This window comes from Anolis sagrei, chromosome 6 (assembly GCF_037176765.1).
Source record: "Anolis sagrei isolate rAnoSag1 chromosome 6, rAnoSag1.mat, whole genome shotgun sequence".
Classification (NCBI taxonomy): domain Eukaryota; kingdom Metazoa; phylum Chordata; class Lepidosauria; order Squamata; family Dactyloidae; genus Anolis; species Anolis sagrei.
Genome location: NC_090026.1, coordinates 57,020,497 through 57,040,764, shown reverse-complemented (window position 1 = coordinate 57,040,764; position 20,268 = coordinate 57,020,497). Strand labels below are relative to the sequence as shown.

General features: G+C 39.1%; 1 protein-coding gene across 4 annotated transcripts in view; it reads right to left on the bottom strand.

The window, feature by feature from the left end:
- EPHA5 (EPH receptor A5) overlaps positions 1-20,268 on the bottom strand; it is a 339,685-nt gene that overhangs the window by 73,254 nt on the left and 246,163 nt on the right. For all 4 annotated transcript variants that reach the window (XM_060781401.2, XM_060781402.2, XM_060781403.2 and 1 more), the window contains one exon: positions 12,143-12,302. In XM_060781401.2, the coding sequence (XP_060637384.1) occupies positions 12,143-12,302 (160 nt within the window). The remainder of the gene's footprint in view (positions 1-12,142; positions 12,303-20,268) is intronic.

Genomic DNA, 20,268 nt, shown 5'->3' with positions numbered 1-20,268 from the left:
TTCTGGAATAAACAATAGTTTTTTAAAAAACTATTCTTTCCATACCTATATAAAAGTAACTTTCTTTTCTTTCCTGGTAGTTGGGGAAAAGTTTTCCATGCACTAACTAAAGTATTCTCAAGTAATTAAATTTGTACAAAAAATCTTATAAACCACAGCTACATACTTAGAGAGTTGGAAAGAGAAGAGATCCCTCATGTTACAGTCTTAATTACAGGAAAATAACAGAAATTCAGACTGCAACCCCATATTAAATGGAAAATCATAATGTACTAATTATTATTTTACCATGTACTGTTGTTTTAGGTAACAGTGCCGTAATTCATCATTTGAACAGCATTGGGCTACATTATAATCCACTGTTATAATTTCATAATGATTGGATATGTACATTAAAATGGAAAGTCTATACTGTTGACTAAAGTTTTAATTAATGCTACAGATTTATAGACATCTCTGATGGGTTTATTATTTCTAGGTGCAATGTAATTCCAAAAAGTATTTATGAATATTTACACTGAGACTGCGCTATGGGGTGGGGGCACATTCAGACACTTATTCTAGAACATCTCTGTCATTTCTTGTTTTTATTCAAACTGAAACAATCTGCTCCAACGAGAATTCTCTGTAAGTAGCACTCAATTTTCTAACTAAGGCAGCACTGACTGTATGTACTTGTGTATAGGTCAGGCTCGCATACAAGTCAAAGGCAGGTTTGGGGGACAAAATTATAGATTTTGATATGATATGACCTAGGCATTCAAACAGGCCAAAAGCAGCACAACAGTGGAGAGAGTAGATTGCTTCTCTTTTGCTAATCTACTCATAGAAGCGGGTGGTTCCTTTTTTGGTAAGAGTTAAGGTACAGTGAATAAGTCAACCCAGGATGTTTGGGGGGCTGGCTGGGTGATTTTTTTGTAACTTAGTTACTTAGTAGTTAATCCAGAGTCCTTTCTAAAACTAGCTTTTTAATTAATGAGAAATGATTTTAGTCCTACACATACTGACTCAAAAGTAGCCCCTACTGAACTCAAAAGTGGCTCAAACCCAAGCAAGAAGGCAGAAGTTTACAATGCAAGTCATATTCATTAGAATGGTTTCACTCTGACTATAAATAAATAAAATAATAATGATGGTGATAATAAATATATCTATGTTGCCTTTTGCAACTTTAAAATTATGGATATTTTGTTCTTAAATTTGAAGGCAGAAGGGCTATAGACCAATTACACTGAAATGCCAACAGGTTATTTTAAAGTTATTTAAAAATAGCTTGAAATCTCATAAATCAACTGCATTAAATTAAAAACTTTTCTAGAGTATTCAAAATGTGTAATAGATATTTATTTGACAGCACAATATGATTATGTTTCTACTTACAGAATATGATTAATATATAATGTAATATAAAATGCATTAAATAGAAAAAAATTATTACATTGATGATTGCTTCAGTAAGCCCTTTTCTCTATATTAGTCTGTTGACTGACTTTGCTGCTATTTTTTTATAAATCTATTTCTTTTTTTTAAGGTAACATGCATTTAAAATAGGAAACTGACTATATTCTTAATAAAGAGAATAGATGATGAGAGCTAAAAGCAAACAATAATCCACAAAAGATCAATCTAAATTCAGAAGATAAACATGGAGAATGAGTTTCTATTCAACAGGGAAATGAAGGGAATTTATTCCATTATGCAATCTTTTCTAAATAGAAATAGTATGAAAATGTAATAAAAATGTCACCTGGACAAATTGAAAAAGGTATGCAGTGGGCACATAAATATTGGTGACAGGTGAAATTTACCCACCATGTTAAAGAAATGAGAGGTTTTTTCCTCTCTATTACAGTGGCTCAGCAATTAAACATTTTAGTCCTATAGAGCACTGTTTTTTAAAGTGTAAGTCCCAACATAGTTTATTTATTTACTATGCTTATTTATTAGAAGCATAGTAAATAAATAAACCCCAACTGGGAATCTCCTTAGCTTTGTGTTGATGTCCCAAAAACTGGCAACAGTAAATGTTTTTGTGGCTGTTTTAGACATTTACATGAATCGGTTGTGCAGTGTTTATGGTGGACTCTGCAGTAGATGCTTCAGCTGTACTTCACCAAAAGGAAAATTATATGATTCGTGTTCAGCAATCATTTGGATTTTACATTTATTTTATTTACCTATACACATCGGATCATACACAAAGTTTAAGAAGCCCTGACCTAGAATAGTGATATCCCTGGACTGAGGCAGCCCCTGGACCATTGGCTGCTGCTTCAGGCAACTTTCTTGGAAAAAAACCCAATTATAGGTAATGGGCACAAGTACAGTACGGATCCCAGTCACATTGGCAAAAACATTTCTGATCTCCCACATCAGATAGCCTGGGAACCACTGTCATAAGGTGATTATTATTATTATTATTATTATTATTATTATTATCATTATTATTAAACTTTATTTGTACCCTGCTAGCATCTCCCGAAGGACTCGATGCGGCTTACAAAGGCCAAGGCCTCAACACAGACAATAACAATACAATGCAAGCAAATTGAAAACATAAGCGATAAGGAAAACAAAACATTAAACTATTACGCAATAAAACCAGGGCCGGGCCAATGAAGGGTACAGGTTAAAAAAGTGCTGGGTGTAAGAGGTGATATGTTGGGATTCTGGGCAAGTGCAATGTGCAGAGAGTCTTAAACTCTAATAAAGTGCTTCTGGGACGTAGTGCTGGAGGTTATCCTATTCTGGAAAGGCACATCGGAATAGCCAGGTCTTCAAGTGCTTCCTAAAGACTGCAAACGTGGGTACTAGTCTAATGTCTTTGGGGAGGGTGTTCCAAAATATTTTGCCATATTGTCATCTGTATAGTGCAAACAGAGAATAAAATTCCCATTCATGTGAGGCAGCTGTGATAGAATCATAGAATCAAAGAGTTGGAAGAGACCTCCTGGGCCATTCAGTCCAACTCCCTGCCAAGAAGCAGGAATATTGCATTCAAATCACCCCTGACAGATGGCCATCCAGCCTCTGTTTAAAAGCTTCCAAAGAAGGAGCCTCCACCACACTCCGGGGCAGAGAGTTCCACTTCTGAACGGCTCTCACAGTCAGGAAGTTCTTCCTCATTTTCAGATGGAATCTCCTCTCTTGTAGTTTGAAGCTATTGTTCCGCGTCCTAGTCTCCAGGGAAGCAGAAAACAAGCTTGCTCCCTCCTCCCTGTGGCTTCCTCTCACATATTTAGACATGGCTATCATATCACCTCTCAGCCTTTTCTTCTTCAGGCTAAACATGCCCAGCTCCTTAAGCCACTCCTCATAGGGCTTGTTCTCCAGACTTTTTATCATTTTAGTCGCTCTCCTCTGGACACATTCCAGCTTGTCAATATCTCTCTTGAATTGTGGTGCCCAGAATTGCACACAATAATCACGGTGTGGTCTAACCAAAGCAGAATAGAGGGGTAGCATTACTTCCCTGGACCTAGACACTGTGCTCCTATTGATGCAGGCCAAAATCCCATTGGCTTTTTTTGCCGCCACATCACATTGTTGGCTCATGTTTAACTTGTTGTCCACGAGGACTCCAATATCTTTTTCACACGTACTGCTCTCAAGCCAGGCATCCCCCATTCTGTATCTTTGCATTTTGTTTTTCCGGCCAAAGTGGAGTATCTTGCATTTGTCACTGTTGAACTTCATTTTGTTAGTTTTGGCCCATCTCTCTAATCTGTCAAGATCGTTTTGAATCCTGCTCCTGTCCTCTGGAGTATTGGCTATCCCTCCCATTTTGGTGTTGTCTGCAAACTTGATGATCCTGCCTTCTAGCCCTTCATCTAAGTCATTAATAAAGATGTTGAACAGGACCAGGCCCAGGACGGAACCCTGCGGCACTCCGCTCGTCACTTCTTTCCAGGATGAAGAGGAAGCATTGGTGAGCACCCTCTGGGTTCGTCCATTTAACCAATTACTGATCCACCTCACCGTAGTTTTGCTTAGACCACATTGGACTAGTGTCCTTGCCAGAAGGTCATGGGGGACCTTGTCGAAGGCCTTACTGAAATCCAGGTACGCTACATCCACGGCATTCCCCGCATCTACCCAGCTTGTAACTCTATCGAAAAAGGAGATCAGATTTTTCTGGCATGACTTGTTTTTGATAAATCCATGTTGACTATTAGCGATGACTGCATTTGTTTCTAAGTGTTTGCAGACCACTTCCTTAACAATCTTTTCCCAGAATCTTGCCTGGTATCGACGTGAGGCTGACCGGATGGTAGTTGTTTGGGTTATCCTTTTTTCCCTCCTTGAAGATTGGGACCACAGATCATAGTAGGCTGGACTTGCACTCATGTACTGACCTGCCTTCAAAGTGATCTCCTGTGCTGAAAGTGTATGGAGAAATACCCCCAGAAGGGTAGGGGACTTTAACGGCAGGCTAGGCTCTTCACCCGTGGCCCTTGCGACCTCTATACGCCTACCCGCCCCCCCTGCAAGTGGGATCCTCTGTTGGTTTTCCTGTGACACAAAGACCAATGCAGCTGGTGCAAAACTTTTATCACTAACCAGCAAATGCAGCCTGTTAATTCTAGGGAGCAAAGATCCTAACTTCAAATATCCCTACACATACAATGGCATACACACGAGTAGTGTACTTGATTTCATCTGTATCTCTGTAGGTAAAGATGATCTCACAAACTGAGGTCCTCCCCAGAGCACATAGTGACCATCAACCAATCAGCATTAAGCTCAGTGCCCCATCAGATCTTAGAATTACTAACAAGTCAGATCGTTGGATTACAAACAACACTGAGGTACAACTAAACAAAAGAATCAGGTGGCATAAAGTCAACACTGATGCTTTAAACAGGTTCCTTAATTCCATAGAATTTGCAGATTGGTCAGCTACAATACAAGCTCCTTCATCTGAATGGATGGCAGTTAATTCGGCGTTCACGAATATATGCAGTCAATTAAAAAAAGCATCTAACTGCTTATGCTACCCCGTTAAGTACAAAAAGAAATAGAGACAATTGGTTTGATACTGAATGCCAATCCATAAAGAAAAGTCTTAAGAGCCTAATGAGAAAGGCGCAGGGATCTCAGTCTAAGACAGTACATAAAAATATGCTAGAACTGAGAAGAAAATATAAGCAAACCATCAGAGCGAAAAAGAAAAATCACACAATATCTATTTGGAACGAGTTAGAACTTGCAGTTAAAGGGAGGAACACAGTTCTTTTTTGGAACTCAGTAGCGGGAATCCTCAAAGAAAGAAAATTTGCATTTGATGCCCCTATCCCAGAAGCTAATTGGGAGAACTGTTATCTACAATTGTTTGCCCCTTCGTCACCTCCAAAGTATCATGTCACCCCTAGTATAGACAGTCCCAAAAAGCTGCCAGACTGGCCCCCGACAATGGACCAGGAAATAAAGAGCATAATTAAAAGCCTAAATAACAATAAAGCTCCCGGAGAAGACTTCTTACCACCAGAACTATTTAATTCCAACCCGGACTGATGCCCCCCCCCCCTAATAGCAGGTCTATGTAATCATATAAATAACACTGCCAATATACCTACAGGTTGGAAACTCACAATAATTATCCCTATCTACAAAAAAGGGTGCCCAAAAGATCCAAAAATTTATAGATCGATTAGTCTCATTGATATAGTGGCCAAAATGTATTCAAAAGTACTTCTCTCCAAATTAGAGCTATGGGAATATGAAAACAAGATCTTATCAGAAGAACAAGCCGGCTTCAGATCAGGAAGATCCACAATGGATAACTGTTTTGTCCTAAGCCACCTCATTAACAAACATCTAAAAAGAAAGAGCAGGTTATATGTTGCTTTCATCGATTTAAAAGCAGCCTTCGACAGCATTAATAGAGAAATCCTCTGGCAAAAATTAACAGCCCATGGAATAGACCACAGATTACTGCTCCTGATCAAATGTATGTACTCCAACAACCATATTCAGGTTAGAACAGGTACCAGTGGAGCCCTGACAAAGAGAATAGACTCCTGCAAAGGTGTAAGACAAGGCAGAAGGGTTAATGGATACCTCTTTATGCAAGTATCTGAAAAGTTCAACCTCAATGTTGCTCAGGTGTTAAACTGGCAAAACAGCACATGGATTCCAAATTTCAGGCACTGCCATGTACATGTTTTCTCCCTATATACATAAAATGACACTGATATCCCATAAGATTCTTTTTATATTTTGGTTATTTCTAGGCTGGCCTCATTCATGATAAATTGGCATTTATTCCACTGAAGACAGTGGGGAACTTGCTGGCATCAGGAAATATCCCACAGTAGATTAATATGAATATTTTATTCCTTTTTATTTGAGTGGAACAGATTTGCTTCTGTCCACTCAAAACACTCTTTGAACATGACAACTTTTGTACCCTGCGATACATTCACATTTTCATTGGAGTAAAACAAAATGCCCATAGTTGAAAAAGAAATGATTTAATTCTAGTGCAAGTTATAGTGCACATACACTGTATAATTAATGCAGTTTGAAACGTCTTTTGCAAAGTCTTTAGCCTTCTCCATCAAAGGAATTTGTAATTTGCCTCACCAAATTACAAATTCCAAGAAGTAATAGAACTGAACCATGGCGATAGCAGTGAACCATGTATTATTTCTATACAAACATACAAAAATGCTGAATTAATTCATACAAAGGATTATACAAAACAATATACAGATCTAAATATCTGACGCTACAAACCTTCTAAAACAATAAACATTTCAAGGTAGTAAAGTCACAAATTAAAAATATACGTGACTAAAAATATCTATGTATTGTCAAAGGTTTTCATGGCCAGAATCACTGGGTTATTGTAGGTTTTTTCGGGCTATATGGCCATGTTCTAGAGGCATTCTCTCCTGACGTTTCGCCTGCGTCTATGGCAAGCATCCTCACTACCTCTGAGGATGCTTGCCATAGATGCAGGCGAAACGTCAGGAGAGAATGCCTCTAGAACATGGCTATATAGCCCAAAAGAACCTACAACAAACCAGTAAAAATATCTAAATGTATCAATATATGACAGTACCTTAAAAGAGTAAGCCAAATTGCTTTTCCACCTCATCCAGTACTAGATAAACATATATTGCTTTCTTTGGGAACTAAAATTACTTTATTGAGATCTTTTAAGTAGAAATGCCAAAATCTGAATCTTCCCAATGCTATATTATGAACTGTTTCTTGTAAAGTCTCCCTCAGTTTCAAAATGAGTGTTCCATATGATATAAGTCACCATTTGGATATCCGTCTGCCTGCCTGCCTGCCTGTCTATCTAGATCTATCTATCTTACATGTTTACTTCCAAAATTCTGTTGATCTTACTTATATTTAAACTACTTTGACTACTGAAAAAAATAAGCCCCATTTAACAGACAAAACAACAAAATTCATCCTGTGAGGCAATCAAGAGGTACATTAGGTTTTGAATGCATCTTCATGAGGCAAAACTGTAAAAAACATTAGGGAAAAGAACCATGAGTGTTATGGTCATGGTGACTGTGTTTTGAATGTTGCACAAAGGCTTACAAGAAGAAAAGTAACCTTTCTATGGTTATAAACCGATTGGGATTAATTTCCATTCTCCATTCAAAGCCTGCTCTGACAATTGCTTTTACATGTATCTCGGGGCGGTTCCAGAGAGCCTTTTATCCCAGAAGCATCTGCAGTTTAAAAATGTGGATGTTCCTGGGGGGCTGTCTACACCCACTCCAGAAAGCACCTTTCTGAGGTGGGTGTCCAGATGCTCTCGTGGAACTGGCCCGCAAGAACATCTGGAGGCCCTCCCCCCTCCCCCAGAGCCCCCAAAACCCCTTTAAAAGTAAAGAAAACTTACCCAGCCTCCAGTAGATTGTAGCCAGAGCTCTCCTGGCGCATAGAAATGATGTACCAGGAAAGCGGAGGGGGAGGGAGCTCTGGCTACAGTCTACCGGAGGCCAGGGAAGTTTTTCTTATTTTTCAAAGGGTTTGGGGGCTGTGGGGGAGGGGGCAGGGTATTACCACAGTTTTCTGGACTAATTTAGTCCAGAAAACTGTGGGAAATGATGTCTGGACTGCAGTATTCTGCAGTCCAAAACAGGAAATAGTGGGTTTATCCCATGCCTTCCAAGAAGGCGTGGAATAAAACCACTATCTAATTAATTTGCTACAAACCAGGGTTTTCCTGGTTTGTGGTAAATTAATTTGGGATTTTCCAGGATGTCATCTGGACAGCCCCTTCTTTATTGCGGGAGTTACTGCAATAAAGGGGCTGTCTGGATGCGCCCCTAGACACCTATGATGGTATACTGTATTTAGTTTCATCAGAATTTCTTTTCTATTTAATAAAAGGTATAACACAATTCACATCTTATTTAACATGCTAGATTTGCAAGGTGAATCTGTAGTCCATATTTCTATACTGAATTGTAATGATCTCGTGCATTATCAGAATAAAGCACATCTGAAAACAGGTTACTTTGATACAATGGTCTAGATCTATAAAAAAACAACCTCTTCCTCCAGATAGTACAGTAGCAGCTGAAAACAGACAAGATAACATATTTGTGGGAAAAGCTACAAAGCAGAATCAATTTATTATAGTTTTCCAAAGCTCTGGCATAGAGGATGGGGCTGGGTGATTCTCCCCAAAATTCAGAACCATTTTCCTATATCACATCAGCCCATTAGTATTTGGTGAGACTTGTCCCCATATTTCACACCCCATCAGTAACAGTTAATAGATATGTCAAGAGTAATAAGCTAGCTTACCAGCTTAATCTAACTGGAGAAAAGAAGATTAATTTAAATTCCCTTTCTCCAAGTTGAACAAAACATTTAAAAGCCATTAACTGCAGTCTGAAAGATGACTATTTCTCTCTAAAGTTTCTGAACAGAAAGAGATCTGATAAAGAAATTCTAGGCGCATCTTTGCTAACTTTACTTGCTACTCTAGAAAAAAAAATGCCATGGGACGGTGGAAAGCTCAGAACCTTTCCAAGTTCTAAATATTTCAAATTTAAATAATTCCCTGAATTCTTTAGGAAAACTGAAAGAGATAATCCAATATATATTACAGCTATAGTAAAACCACTGAAATGATAGATTTTAGTTGTCTCTAGGAATGGTGATTCCTGAATTTAGGGAAAATTCACAACAAGAATGAATGTGAATCTTTGTTATCTAGGCCTTATCAGCCCGCCAGGACCCTAAGATCTTCTGGGGAGGCCCTGCTCTCTATCCCGCCTGCTTCACAGGTGCGGCTGGCGGGGAAGAGAGACAGGGCCTTTTCTGTAGTGGCCCCCCGGCTGTGGAACGCCCTTCCTATGGAGGTAAGATCAGCCCCCTCGCTAATGGTGTTCCGAAGAAGATTAAAAACTTGGATGTTTGAACGGGCATTCGGTTAAACAGTGCAATGAATGTGATGATTACAGGAATGGAAATTTGGACGACAGATTGGATCACGACTCTAGTTATGAGATGCATTGTGTTGTCTATTGTTGTGTTAATATTGTATATTATGCTTTTATGGTTTTAAATTGTATATCGTTGTTTGATTCTTATCCTTGTTGTAAACTGTGTTGAGTCGCCTGTTGGGCTGAGAAACTGCGGTATACAAGTAAAGTAAAGTAAAGTAAGTAAGTAAGTAAGTAAATAAATATTATCTATCAAAACTGTATGTGGAATAATGTATTTCTGGGAAGAAAACAGGTTTCCTTCACAAATAATAGTATCTTCAGCTGTAAAAGTTTTACACAGACACACACAATAAATTTCTTGCATAAAAATGAATTGATGCACAGAAAATAACATTTATATGAGAAAAAGATTTTCCATAATGTTGGACTGCATATCTTTCTTTCTTCTTCTTTTTTTTTGCAGCAAATCTTTTTTCTGCATAGAGAATGCCATTTTGCACAAATGAATTATTGAATGGGGACCAGTCTTTTAAAACTGCACAATATTCCATGACTATTCACAGCGAGAGAACACATTATGAAATAATTTGCTTTTTCCCTGTAAGAATTAAGTTCATGAAGATTTACATCCCTAACATCAACTACATACATTCCATTGACTATAATGGGTCCATTTTAGTTCACACTAACATTATTATCATTTAAACTAAAATATATTGTCAGAATTTTGGAATGAGAGAATATTCTGGAAGCAAAAAGGTAAAAATGTCTCCAAGATAATAGTTCTCATGTAAGATGTCAATTAACAGAGCAGTCAACATGAAAATCCTTTAGAAGCGAACAGTGTTGTAGAAGTGCTTGAAGTCTAAGAAGTATACACCTAGATTTTCTGCCATGTAATTTCTGGAATACCTCAAGTTCCTTGTGTTCACAACTATTTAAATATAGATTATATACAATCTTGCATTTGGTAGTACAGGTATTTGACAAGGAAGCTCCTTTTTACAAAGTCTTTTCACATCCACCCAGCCCTCCTTTCTTCCTTGCCCTTTGTGTAACTAGAGTTTTTTATGAGCATTACCACTGGGAGAAGGAAGGCTGGAGAAACAAGGACCTTTAGTGTCAGCTTGAAGAAGTCTCCAAAGTAAAGAGTGCAATAAAAACTTGAGCTAGGTAATAATAGGATTCCGCTCTGTCCGATCCCACTGAGGTTGTATGTGCCTGCTTACATCAAATGAAGAAACAGCAGCTATTTCCAGAATCCCTTATGGAACATTCATCAAAATAAAATAAAAATAAAAGGGAGGGGGATAGCCCTAATCAGCTCCCTCATTGTGTCAAAGAAGCAGATTGTATATACCTATGTATAAAGCTACAACGTTTAGTCAAAAATCATCCCCCAAAACTTGGGTCTACTTATCCATAGGGAAGAAGTACTTGTCCTCCTTTATTGTCTCCACTGTGGCTTTGCTTCTGGCCTTTTTGAATGAGTGTATAAGAAAATGGTGATGGTGGCCAGGGTTGGCTGGAATCTTGAGGCAATGCTGCTATTATTTATTCACTACAGAATAACCCTCAGATTATCCACAGGTCACATGAAAAACCATAGCTTTGGTCCCCAAACAGGATACCTGCCCTCAACTTATATACATGAGTATATTGTAGATAGGGAGACCCCGGTGGTGCAGTGGGCTGAGCTTGTTGACCAAAAGGTCGCAGGTTCGATTCCGGGGAGCGGTGTGAGCTTCTGCTGTCAGCCCTAGCTTCTGCCAACCTAGCAGCTCGAAAACATGCAAATGTGAGTAGATCAATAGGTATCGCTCCGGCGGGAAGGTAATGGCGATCCATGCAGTCATGCCGGCCACATGATCTTGGAGATGTCTATGGACAACACCAGCTCTTTGGCTTAGAAATGGAGATGAGCACCACACCACAGAGTCAGAAATGACTGGACTTAATGTCAGGGGACAACCTTTACCTTTACCTTTATTGTAGATGGTAAGTTGAATACATTAGGCCACTAACATGGAAATGATTAAAAGTGGAGACTAATAGAAGAATAAAAATAATTGCTGGGTGCATTTTATAAGAAGCTTTTAAGTGGTGTCTTGAGGATTCAAAATGTGTTCTTTTCTATACTTTTCTATACTTATACAAGAATTCCTGCTTTGGTTGATTTATTCCATATATGTCCATTCTCCGTTTAGGATGCACAATTTGTTGCAACATGCAGAGTCGCTCTTCTTTTTTTGTGCTGTAGGGAACCAATCCCTACTCATTCCATGTTTTTCCTTTTCTGTTAAGAAGTAAAGAACATATCTATTTTGTTAACTGAAGTATATGCTTTTTTTTTAACTTGTCAAACCAGCTGTCCACTGACAATTGGTTCTGAACAATAAAATAAGGTATTGGGAAATCAAAACAGTTCAGTACATTGATGCCTATGAGTAAACAAGTTCTTTAGCAAATTTAAGAGATATTCCAAGTTTGCAGAGCAGAATACGAAAAGAGTTAGGGTATTGTGGGTTAACCTAACTAACTGAACGAATAACTTGATGTGCCTGAACACACCAGGCCAGGAAGGGCTGGGGCGAGAAGTAGCAAGGAGGATGAAATGCAGGCTGGCAATCCTCTGCAAAGATATTGATTTGCTGATCTTTTTCTCATAACCATTACAGAGACATGGACTGACAGTAATTAAAATGACTTACACACTGGGCTGGTTTCAAACTCAAATCTCCGGCTGAAGCCACCATACCCTGCTGCGGTGCGTGCTCGGATCTGGAAGACATACGCTGAAGCAGGTTTTAAGCCATCTGCAGTAATTTTTGTCTCCTTGGATTTGATGATGGTATAGCTGGTCTCTTGATCCTTTTTGACACATGTACATCCACATACACCAAGAAAAGTAAAGCATATCAATAGCAAGTATAAACTTGGTTGCTATTCTTTTGCAGAAACATCACTGGTGCCAACTGCATGTTCGTGATTTCTTAAATGTCACACTGGGATCAGCTATCATCTGATACCAGATATACATCAACATGTGCCAGGGCTAGTAAGAGGTGCTCTGCGCTCCGCTTGGCTAACAACTGCACAAAACCACACCATCTACTAATTTAAAACAAAACAAATAGTTAAAAAATAAAACAACAATCAAATATAAATGCATGGATATAAACTTAAAATTAAATTAAAACACAATAAATACAATTAAATCCCACAACCCACAACCTCCCCAGCAGCATGTCCCTCATCCTCCCCAAATGCCTTATGATCATATAAATGTCTATTGCAAGACGAAAGCAGGAATGGGGCCACTTTCACAATAGTCATTTGCCTTATGTGGGAATTGCAAAGAATATGGTAAAAGGAATTCATGTGACCTGACTTAAACATTTTAAGATTGCCATGCATCTTGGAAAGAAAAAGTAAGACTATTTTCTATGCACACCTTCATCTTAGCTGATTGGGCTGCAATGTGTGCCTAGAAATAAGGCCTAGTGAATTCAGAGGGACTTGATATAAATAAGTAGGATTGCAATGCAAGTCTTCTTTATTTTAATGTACTTAAGACTCAAGATAGAACTGATGAAAAACTGTAATATATTCTATATGGTTCAAAAGAAAAAACAAAATACAGAGTGAGACCCTAACAAATATTAGAGACAAAGAAAATGAATGAGTGAATAACAAATTAGATAATAAAAAGAAAATACAACAAGAGTTGTCCAATTTAAAACAACAATATGAATTGATCTTTTTGAACGAACTGGAAAGGAAAATCATCTATAACAGACACATTTTTTTGAAAATGCAAATGAACCAGGGAAACTGTTAGTGTGGCAACTGAATGAGTGTAAGAAGCAGCAAGTAATTGTAAAAATAAAGAATAAAGGAGAAACAATTACAGGACTGCAGCACTTCTATAAGATATTTGAGGAGTATTACAGAAACGTATTTAAAGATACTCAGACAAACCCCAAGAAAACAGATCAATATTTGGAGGAATTGCACCTCACTAAACTTTCAGAGGAAATGAAAGCAAAATTAGACAAATTACATTGGAAGAGTTAGGTAGAGCAACTGATAATGTTAAAATAGAGCCCCTGGCCCAGTTGGGTTTTCTGCTACATAGTATAAAATATATAAAGAAGAACTGGCTCCAGTTCTTCTTTCAGTAATGAACTAAGTGCTTCATAAAGGAGAAACCCCAGAATTGTGGGTAGAGGCCACCATAGTTCTCATCCATAAACAGGATAGAGACTTGGAACACGTAAAGAAACTTTAGGCCAATTTTGCTACTAAATTGTGATTGTGATTACAAATTATTTGCAGAAATTTTGGCAAGCGGTTTAAAATAAATCCTAGCAAAAAATTTACATGAAGCTCAGGTAGGGTTCCTTCCCGGAAGACAGCTAAACCAGAATGTAAGAACAGTTTTAAATATACTAAAACAAGACCCAACAGAGAAATTGTTTTATTAATTTTAGATGCTGAGAAAGCTTTTGATAATGTTTGTTAGGAATGTATAGTAAAAGTATTGACCTGCTATGGGGCAGGTCAACAATTTAAAAGGGTGGTCAGTGTTATCTATTCAAAACAAAAAAGTTAAATAAATGGTCAAATGGAAAATTACATAGTGATATAAAAAGGAACAAGATGAGGTTGTCCATTGTCACCTCTATTGTTCATATGGATGTTGGAAGCATTAAATATTAGGATTAGGGAAGACAGTGATATTAAAGGGGTGAAAATAAAAGGACAAGAATTTAAAGTCACAGCTTGTGCTGATGACATGGTGTGTATCATAGAAGACCCAATAAGGCAGTGGTTCTCAACCTATGGGTTCCCAGGTGTTTTGGCCTACAACTCCCAGAAATCCCAGCCAGTTTACCAGCTGTTAGGATTTCTGGAAGTTGAAGGCCAAAACATCTGGGGACCCACAAGTTGAAAACCACTGCAATGTGGATTATTCCATGCTTAGTGAACACTTTGCAGGAACACCTCAGCAAGTGAGAGTCCAAAAGTTGCAGGCTAAAACCCGGAACCTCAATCCATGGCTGATACCAAATGAGAGACTATTTCCTGGGTACACAGAAGACTGGGCGACTTGGAAGGCACTGAACAGACTATGCTCTGGCACCACGAGACGCAGAGCCAACCTTAAGAAATGAGGCCACAAAGTGGAGTCCACAATATGTAAGTGTGGAGAAGAGAAAACCACAGACCACCTATTACAATGCAGTCTGAGCCCTGCCACATGCACAATGTGGAGGACCTTCTTATAGCAACACCATAGGCACTCCAAATGGCCAGCTACTGGTCATTTAGAAGAAATGGCAAAATACACTACACTACACTACATTGGAAACTATGGAAAACAAGGATAAGACAGTCAGGAACCTAATAAAGGCTCTCAAAGAAAATAGGATTAAAAACTGGGAAAAGATAAAAGATAAATGAGAACAAGGGAATTGGATAGCATGGTTAGGCCTGTCCAGTAGAGCTCAGGCTATGAAAAGAAGAGAGGTAACAGATGCTCAATTAGATAGAATAATTAAAAGGAATGTAGAGAAAAAGAGGAATCTGTATAATGACCAAGTAGCAACAGTAAGAATGGACCATGGAACAACAGACTGGATCAAGATTGGGAAAGGAGAACAGCAGGGCGGTATACTCTCACCCTGCCTATTCTACATGTATGCAGAACACATTATGTGACATGCGGGGCTTGACGAATCCAAGGCTTGAGTTACAAATGATGGATGAAACATTAATAACCTTAGATACGCAGATACCACTTTGATGGCCGAAAGCAAGGAGGAGCCGAGGAGCCTTATAATCAAGGTGAAAGAAGAAAATGCAAAAGCTGGGTTGCAATTAAACATCAAAAAACCTTGTTAGGGTAAGCAGACTGATTGAAAACTGGCAAATAAAGGGGAAAAACATGGAGGCAGTGACAGACTTTGTGTTTCTAGGCGCGAAGATTACTGCAGACGCAGACTGCAGCCAGGAAACCAGAAGATGTTTACATCTTGGGAGGAGAACAATGACCAAACTATAAAATAAGAAGAGCAGAGACATCACACTCGCAACCAGGTCCACATAGTTAAAGCAATGGTATTTCCCATAGTAACCGATGGATGTGAAAGCATCATAAGGAAGGCTGAGCAAAGGAAGATAGATGCTTTTGAAGGTGTTGGAGGAAAATTCGTAGAGTGCCTTGGACCGCATGAAGCTCAAACCAGTCCATACTCCAGGAAATAATGCCCGGATACTCACTAGAGGGAAGGATATTAGAAGCAATAATTATTAGAAGCCACATAATTAGAAGTCAGGAAAGCTTGGAGAAGACTATGATGCTGGGGAAAATGGAAGGCCAAACAAGGGCAAGATGGATGGATGGTAGACCTGAAACGACTGGCTTGACCTTGAAGGAACTAGGGGTGTCGATGGCCAACAGGGAGCTGGTTCATGAGGTCACAAAAAGTCGGAAGAAACTGAACAAATAAACAATACAGAAAGAGAGGAATTATTGGGACAATTATAAGGAACTAACAACAAAAATTACCCAATTAGAGATTTGGAAACAAGAAATAAATTTTAGTGAGAAAGTAATCAGGATCTGGAGCCACAACATTCAGAAAATTAAACAAATTAGGTTCAAAGAAATCCAAAGGAAAATAATCTCAAGAATTCTTTGCCCCACTCTGGACATTCCACAGATATATGAGCCCAATTTTCCTAATTCCAACAGACCTCACAACCTCTGAGGATGCTTGCCATAGATGCAGGCGAACTGTCAGGAGAGAATGCCTCTAGAACATGGCCATATAGCCCGAAAAAACCTACAGCAACCCAGAAAATCGACTACTGGCATTTTGATCAAATTTGCAAACATGGGAATTGACTGGAAGTCAAAGAAACAGGGGTATGTTGTTCTTAGCTCAAGTGAGGCAGAGTTCAGGGCTCTAAGCATGTCATACACAGAGATTTGTGTAGTAAAGCAGTTGCTGAGGGACTTGCAGATCCTGGTTAATGACCCCACAACAATTTTCAAGGACAATGAGACATGCATACACACGTAACTCCAGGGATTCTTGGAAGACATGGATTATCTAGATCCAGTGCAGTCTGGCTTTAGGTCGGGGCATAGTACTGAGACAGCTAGGTTGCTCACCAGGGCTGGGTACAGGCAGTGCAACAAAAATTACCCAATTGTTACGCCAGCTCCACTGGCTGCTTATCAGCTTCCGAGCAGTGCTGGCTTTGGCCTATAAAGCCCTGAATGGTTCTGGCCCAGTTTACTTGTCCGAACGTATCTCCCGCTACGTTCCACCTTGGGCCCTAAGATCATCCAGGGAGACCCTGCTTGTTGTTCCCCCATTGTCACAATTGCGTCTGGCAGGGACAGGGCCTTTTCTGTGGTGGCCCCCCAGCTATAGAACTTCCTCCTGAATGAAATTAGATCCGTTGAGTTTCTGGAAACAAGTAAAATCTTGGCTATGGGATCAGGCCTTTGTAGATTAGGCTGACTGGCTGACGTGATGACTCATATAGAACTGATGGACTGCCCTTGGATGATGATTTAAACTGGTGACCACTGACTGCTTCACTGTTTTTTATATTGTTTTATATTGTTTTATACTGTTTTATACTGTTTTATGTTATAATAATTATATTGCTGTTAAATTGTATATTTATGTTTTTGATGTGGGCGCCATGGGGTGCTGATTTGTTAGCCGCCCTGAGTCCCTTTGCGGAGGTTGAGATAGGACGGGATATAAAGCCCCAAATAAATAAATAAATGGATACCCAGGCCAAGGTAAAGCAAAGGAGCAAGCATGTGGACAGAAATTATAATTTGTGTTAGATATGTAGTAAAGAATGGTGAGATCGATTTGGTTTACTGCAATACAAATTTAAACTGGGTGGTGTGTTAACAAAACCATTGAGTCTTCAGAAGCATTTAACAGTATTGAGTGATTTGTGTATTTTTGAATGTACTGTATAAATGTAAAGGCTTATTTTTTCTGTTGAAACAAGGATGGGTGCTAGAGCATGCAAGGAATCAGTGAGTGTGTTTGTGTCAACCGTTAAATAAAGTGTGTGAAGCCGATTGGTCATGCAATGCACGAGGTGATGTTGGAGCCCGGAACTTTTTGATACTCTTGCATTTTAAAGGATTGAGCTATGCAGGTGTTCAGACAGTTTGAAGAGAGAAGCACGGAGAAACAGACTGATTTACTTCTTGGCTGCTGAAAAAAGATCTCTCATATGGACAAAGAAATACCATTTTAAATCTCTCTGAAAGGATATTCAGTGAGTTGATGCAACTCATCATATTATACATATGTTGTTCTGAATTAAGAAGAGTAAACTATTTGTTTTTTATTGTTCATCTGCATGGTATATTTTCTTTACCTGGTAAGGCAGTGTGTGGGCTGATCCAACGTGAACTACAAGTGGTTTAGTCTCTATTTTGCCACAGAACACCCACACCCCCTACCCCAAGTGCAATTAGCACAGATAATAGGAAACACTTCCAAGAAATGTTGGCATAGATGAGGGGGGATAGGTTCATTCTCTTATATGTGGTGGGATTGCAAAAAATAAATACAAATACAGCAAAATCAGAAAGGTAATGGAGGATATAATAGGGCAAAAATTAAATTAGGATAAAGCTAGTCATGTCTCTCACCATAGAGGTAAAGGAAGGTAACAACAAATGGACAGAAATTCTAAAATATATGATAGCTACAATACAGGCTACGATAACCCAAGGATGGAGAGACAATACAACATGGAAATTGGAAACTTTGTGGTCCTATCTCTCTGAATACATAATTAATGATTTCATTAATCAAAGGAAAAACAAGTAATAATAATAATAATAATAATAATAATAATCCTTTATTTGTATCCCGCTACCATCTCCCGAAGGACTCGGTGCGGCTTACACGAGGCTGAGCCCAAAATACAACAATAAAAAACGACAATAATAATACAGCAAAATAAAACAAAAACAAGCAATAACATTAGCAACATGCAGTGATGCAGTTAAAAACAATAGCTGGGCCAAATGTAATAATTAAAATTTAAATTTAAAAGTGCTGGGCATGACAGGTAGGGTGTTTGGAGGAGGGTGGGCATGCAGATATCCTAAATCTCTGATAAAGTGCGTTGGGACATAATGCTAGGAGTTTCCTGGAAAGGCACACTGGAACATCCATGTTTTCAAGCTCCTCCTAAAGATTGCTAGTGACGGGGCCTGCCTGATGTCCTTAGGGAGAGAGTTCCAGAGTCGAGGGGCCACTACCGAGAAAGCCCTATCCTTCGTCCCCACCAATCACGCTTGCGATGCCTCTCCAGATGAATGAAGAGATCGCGTGGGTTTGTACACTGAAATGCGGTCACGGAGGTAGGCGGGTCCCAAACTGTTTAGGGCTTTGTAGGTAAGTACCTGCACCTTGAATTGAGACCGGAAAATGAATGGCAGCCAATGGAGCTCCTTAAACAGGAGGGTGACCTCTCTCTGTAAGGGGCATCAGTTAACAGCCTGGCCGCCGCCCGTTGGACCAATGAAATTTCCGGGTCATTTTCAAGGGCAGCCCCACATAGAGTGCATTACAGTAATCCAATCTGGAAGTGACTAAGGCATGGACCACCCTGGCCAGATCCGCCTTCCCGAGGTAGGGTCGCAATTAGCGCACGAGTCTTAATTGTGCGAAGGCCCTCCCAGCCACCGCCGACGCCTGATCTTCAAGCGACAGTGATGAGTCCAGGAGGACACCCAAACTGCGGACCTGTGATTTCAGGGGGAGTGTAACCCTGTCCAGCACAGGTTGCCACCCTATACCCTGATCCGGTACCTGAAGAGTTACACAAAACAAGACTGGGATAGGAAATGGAAAACAGATGGAAATGATAGGTATAGAACTTTGAACCAGATTTTCCACACAGTTAAATAAATGCAATGATATCATTCGAAATGGCTGTTCCAGGTGGGAAGGGAGAAATGGGGGGGGGGGGGGGGGGAGGGTATCCACATCCAAAGATGATATAAAGCGTTAATATTGCAAAGTGATATTTGGAACAATGTATAGTGAAATAAAGTTTGTATTACAAAGCCTGCTAAATAATTGGATGTATTAATAATAAAATTAAAAAGTAAAATAAACTCAAGAATACAAACAGTGATGATTTCATGGAGTAAAGGTTTAAGGAAAAATATTGATTTGGAAAATAAGAATATTTATGGAAAAGAAGTTTTAAATTTTAGATAGCTGGGTTTGTGAGATAAAATGTGTATAAAATCTTCTATAGAAGCCATGTATTTATGTATTTTGCACCTCCAAGATTCCCCCTTTTGGGATTCATCTATTTTGCTTATCACCTCAGGGTATAGCAAAATAGACAAATCCCACCAGGGGGAATCTTGGAGATGCAAAATACATAAAGGTACCTTATTTCATGCTTGGTGGGTTTGCAGGCTGATACAAGATTTTTGGGAAAGGTAATTGAGGAAACAAACACAATAATTACTAGAAAGGTTAAGAAAAACCCAGAAATATGCCTCTTGGCAAAAAAAAATCAGTAAAGAAGATATAGAAATTTTTCAATACAGTTTTGTAGCTGCAAGATTGCATCAGGATTGTGGCGCAGCTGGCTGAGTGTCAGCTACATTAAGATCACTCTGACCAAAAGGTCATGAGTTCGGAGCCAGCCCGGGTTGGAGTGGGTTTCCAACCAATTGTGTGTAGCCTGTTGTTGACCTTTGCAACTCAAAAGACAGCTGCATCTGTCAAGTAGGAAAATTAGGTACTACCTTAAA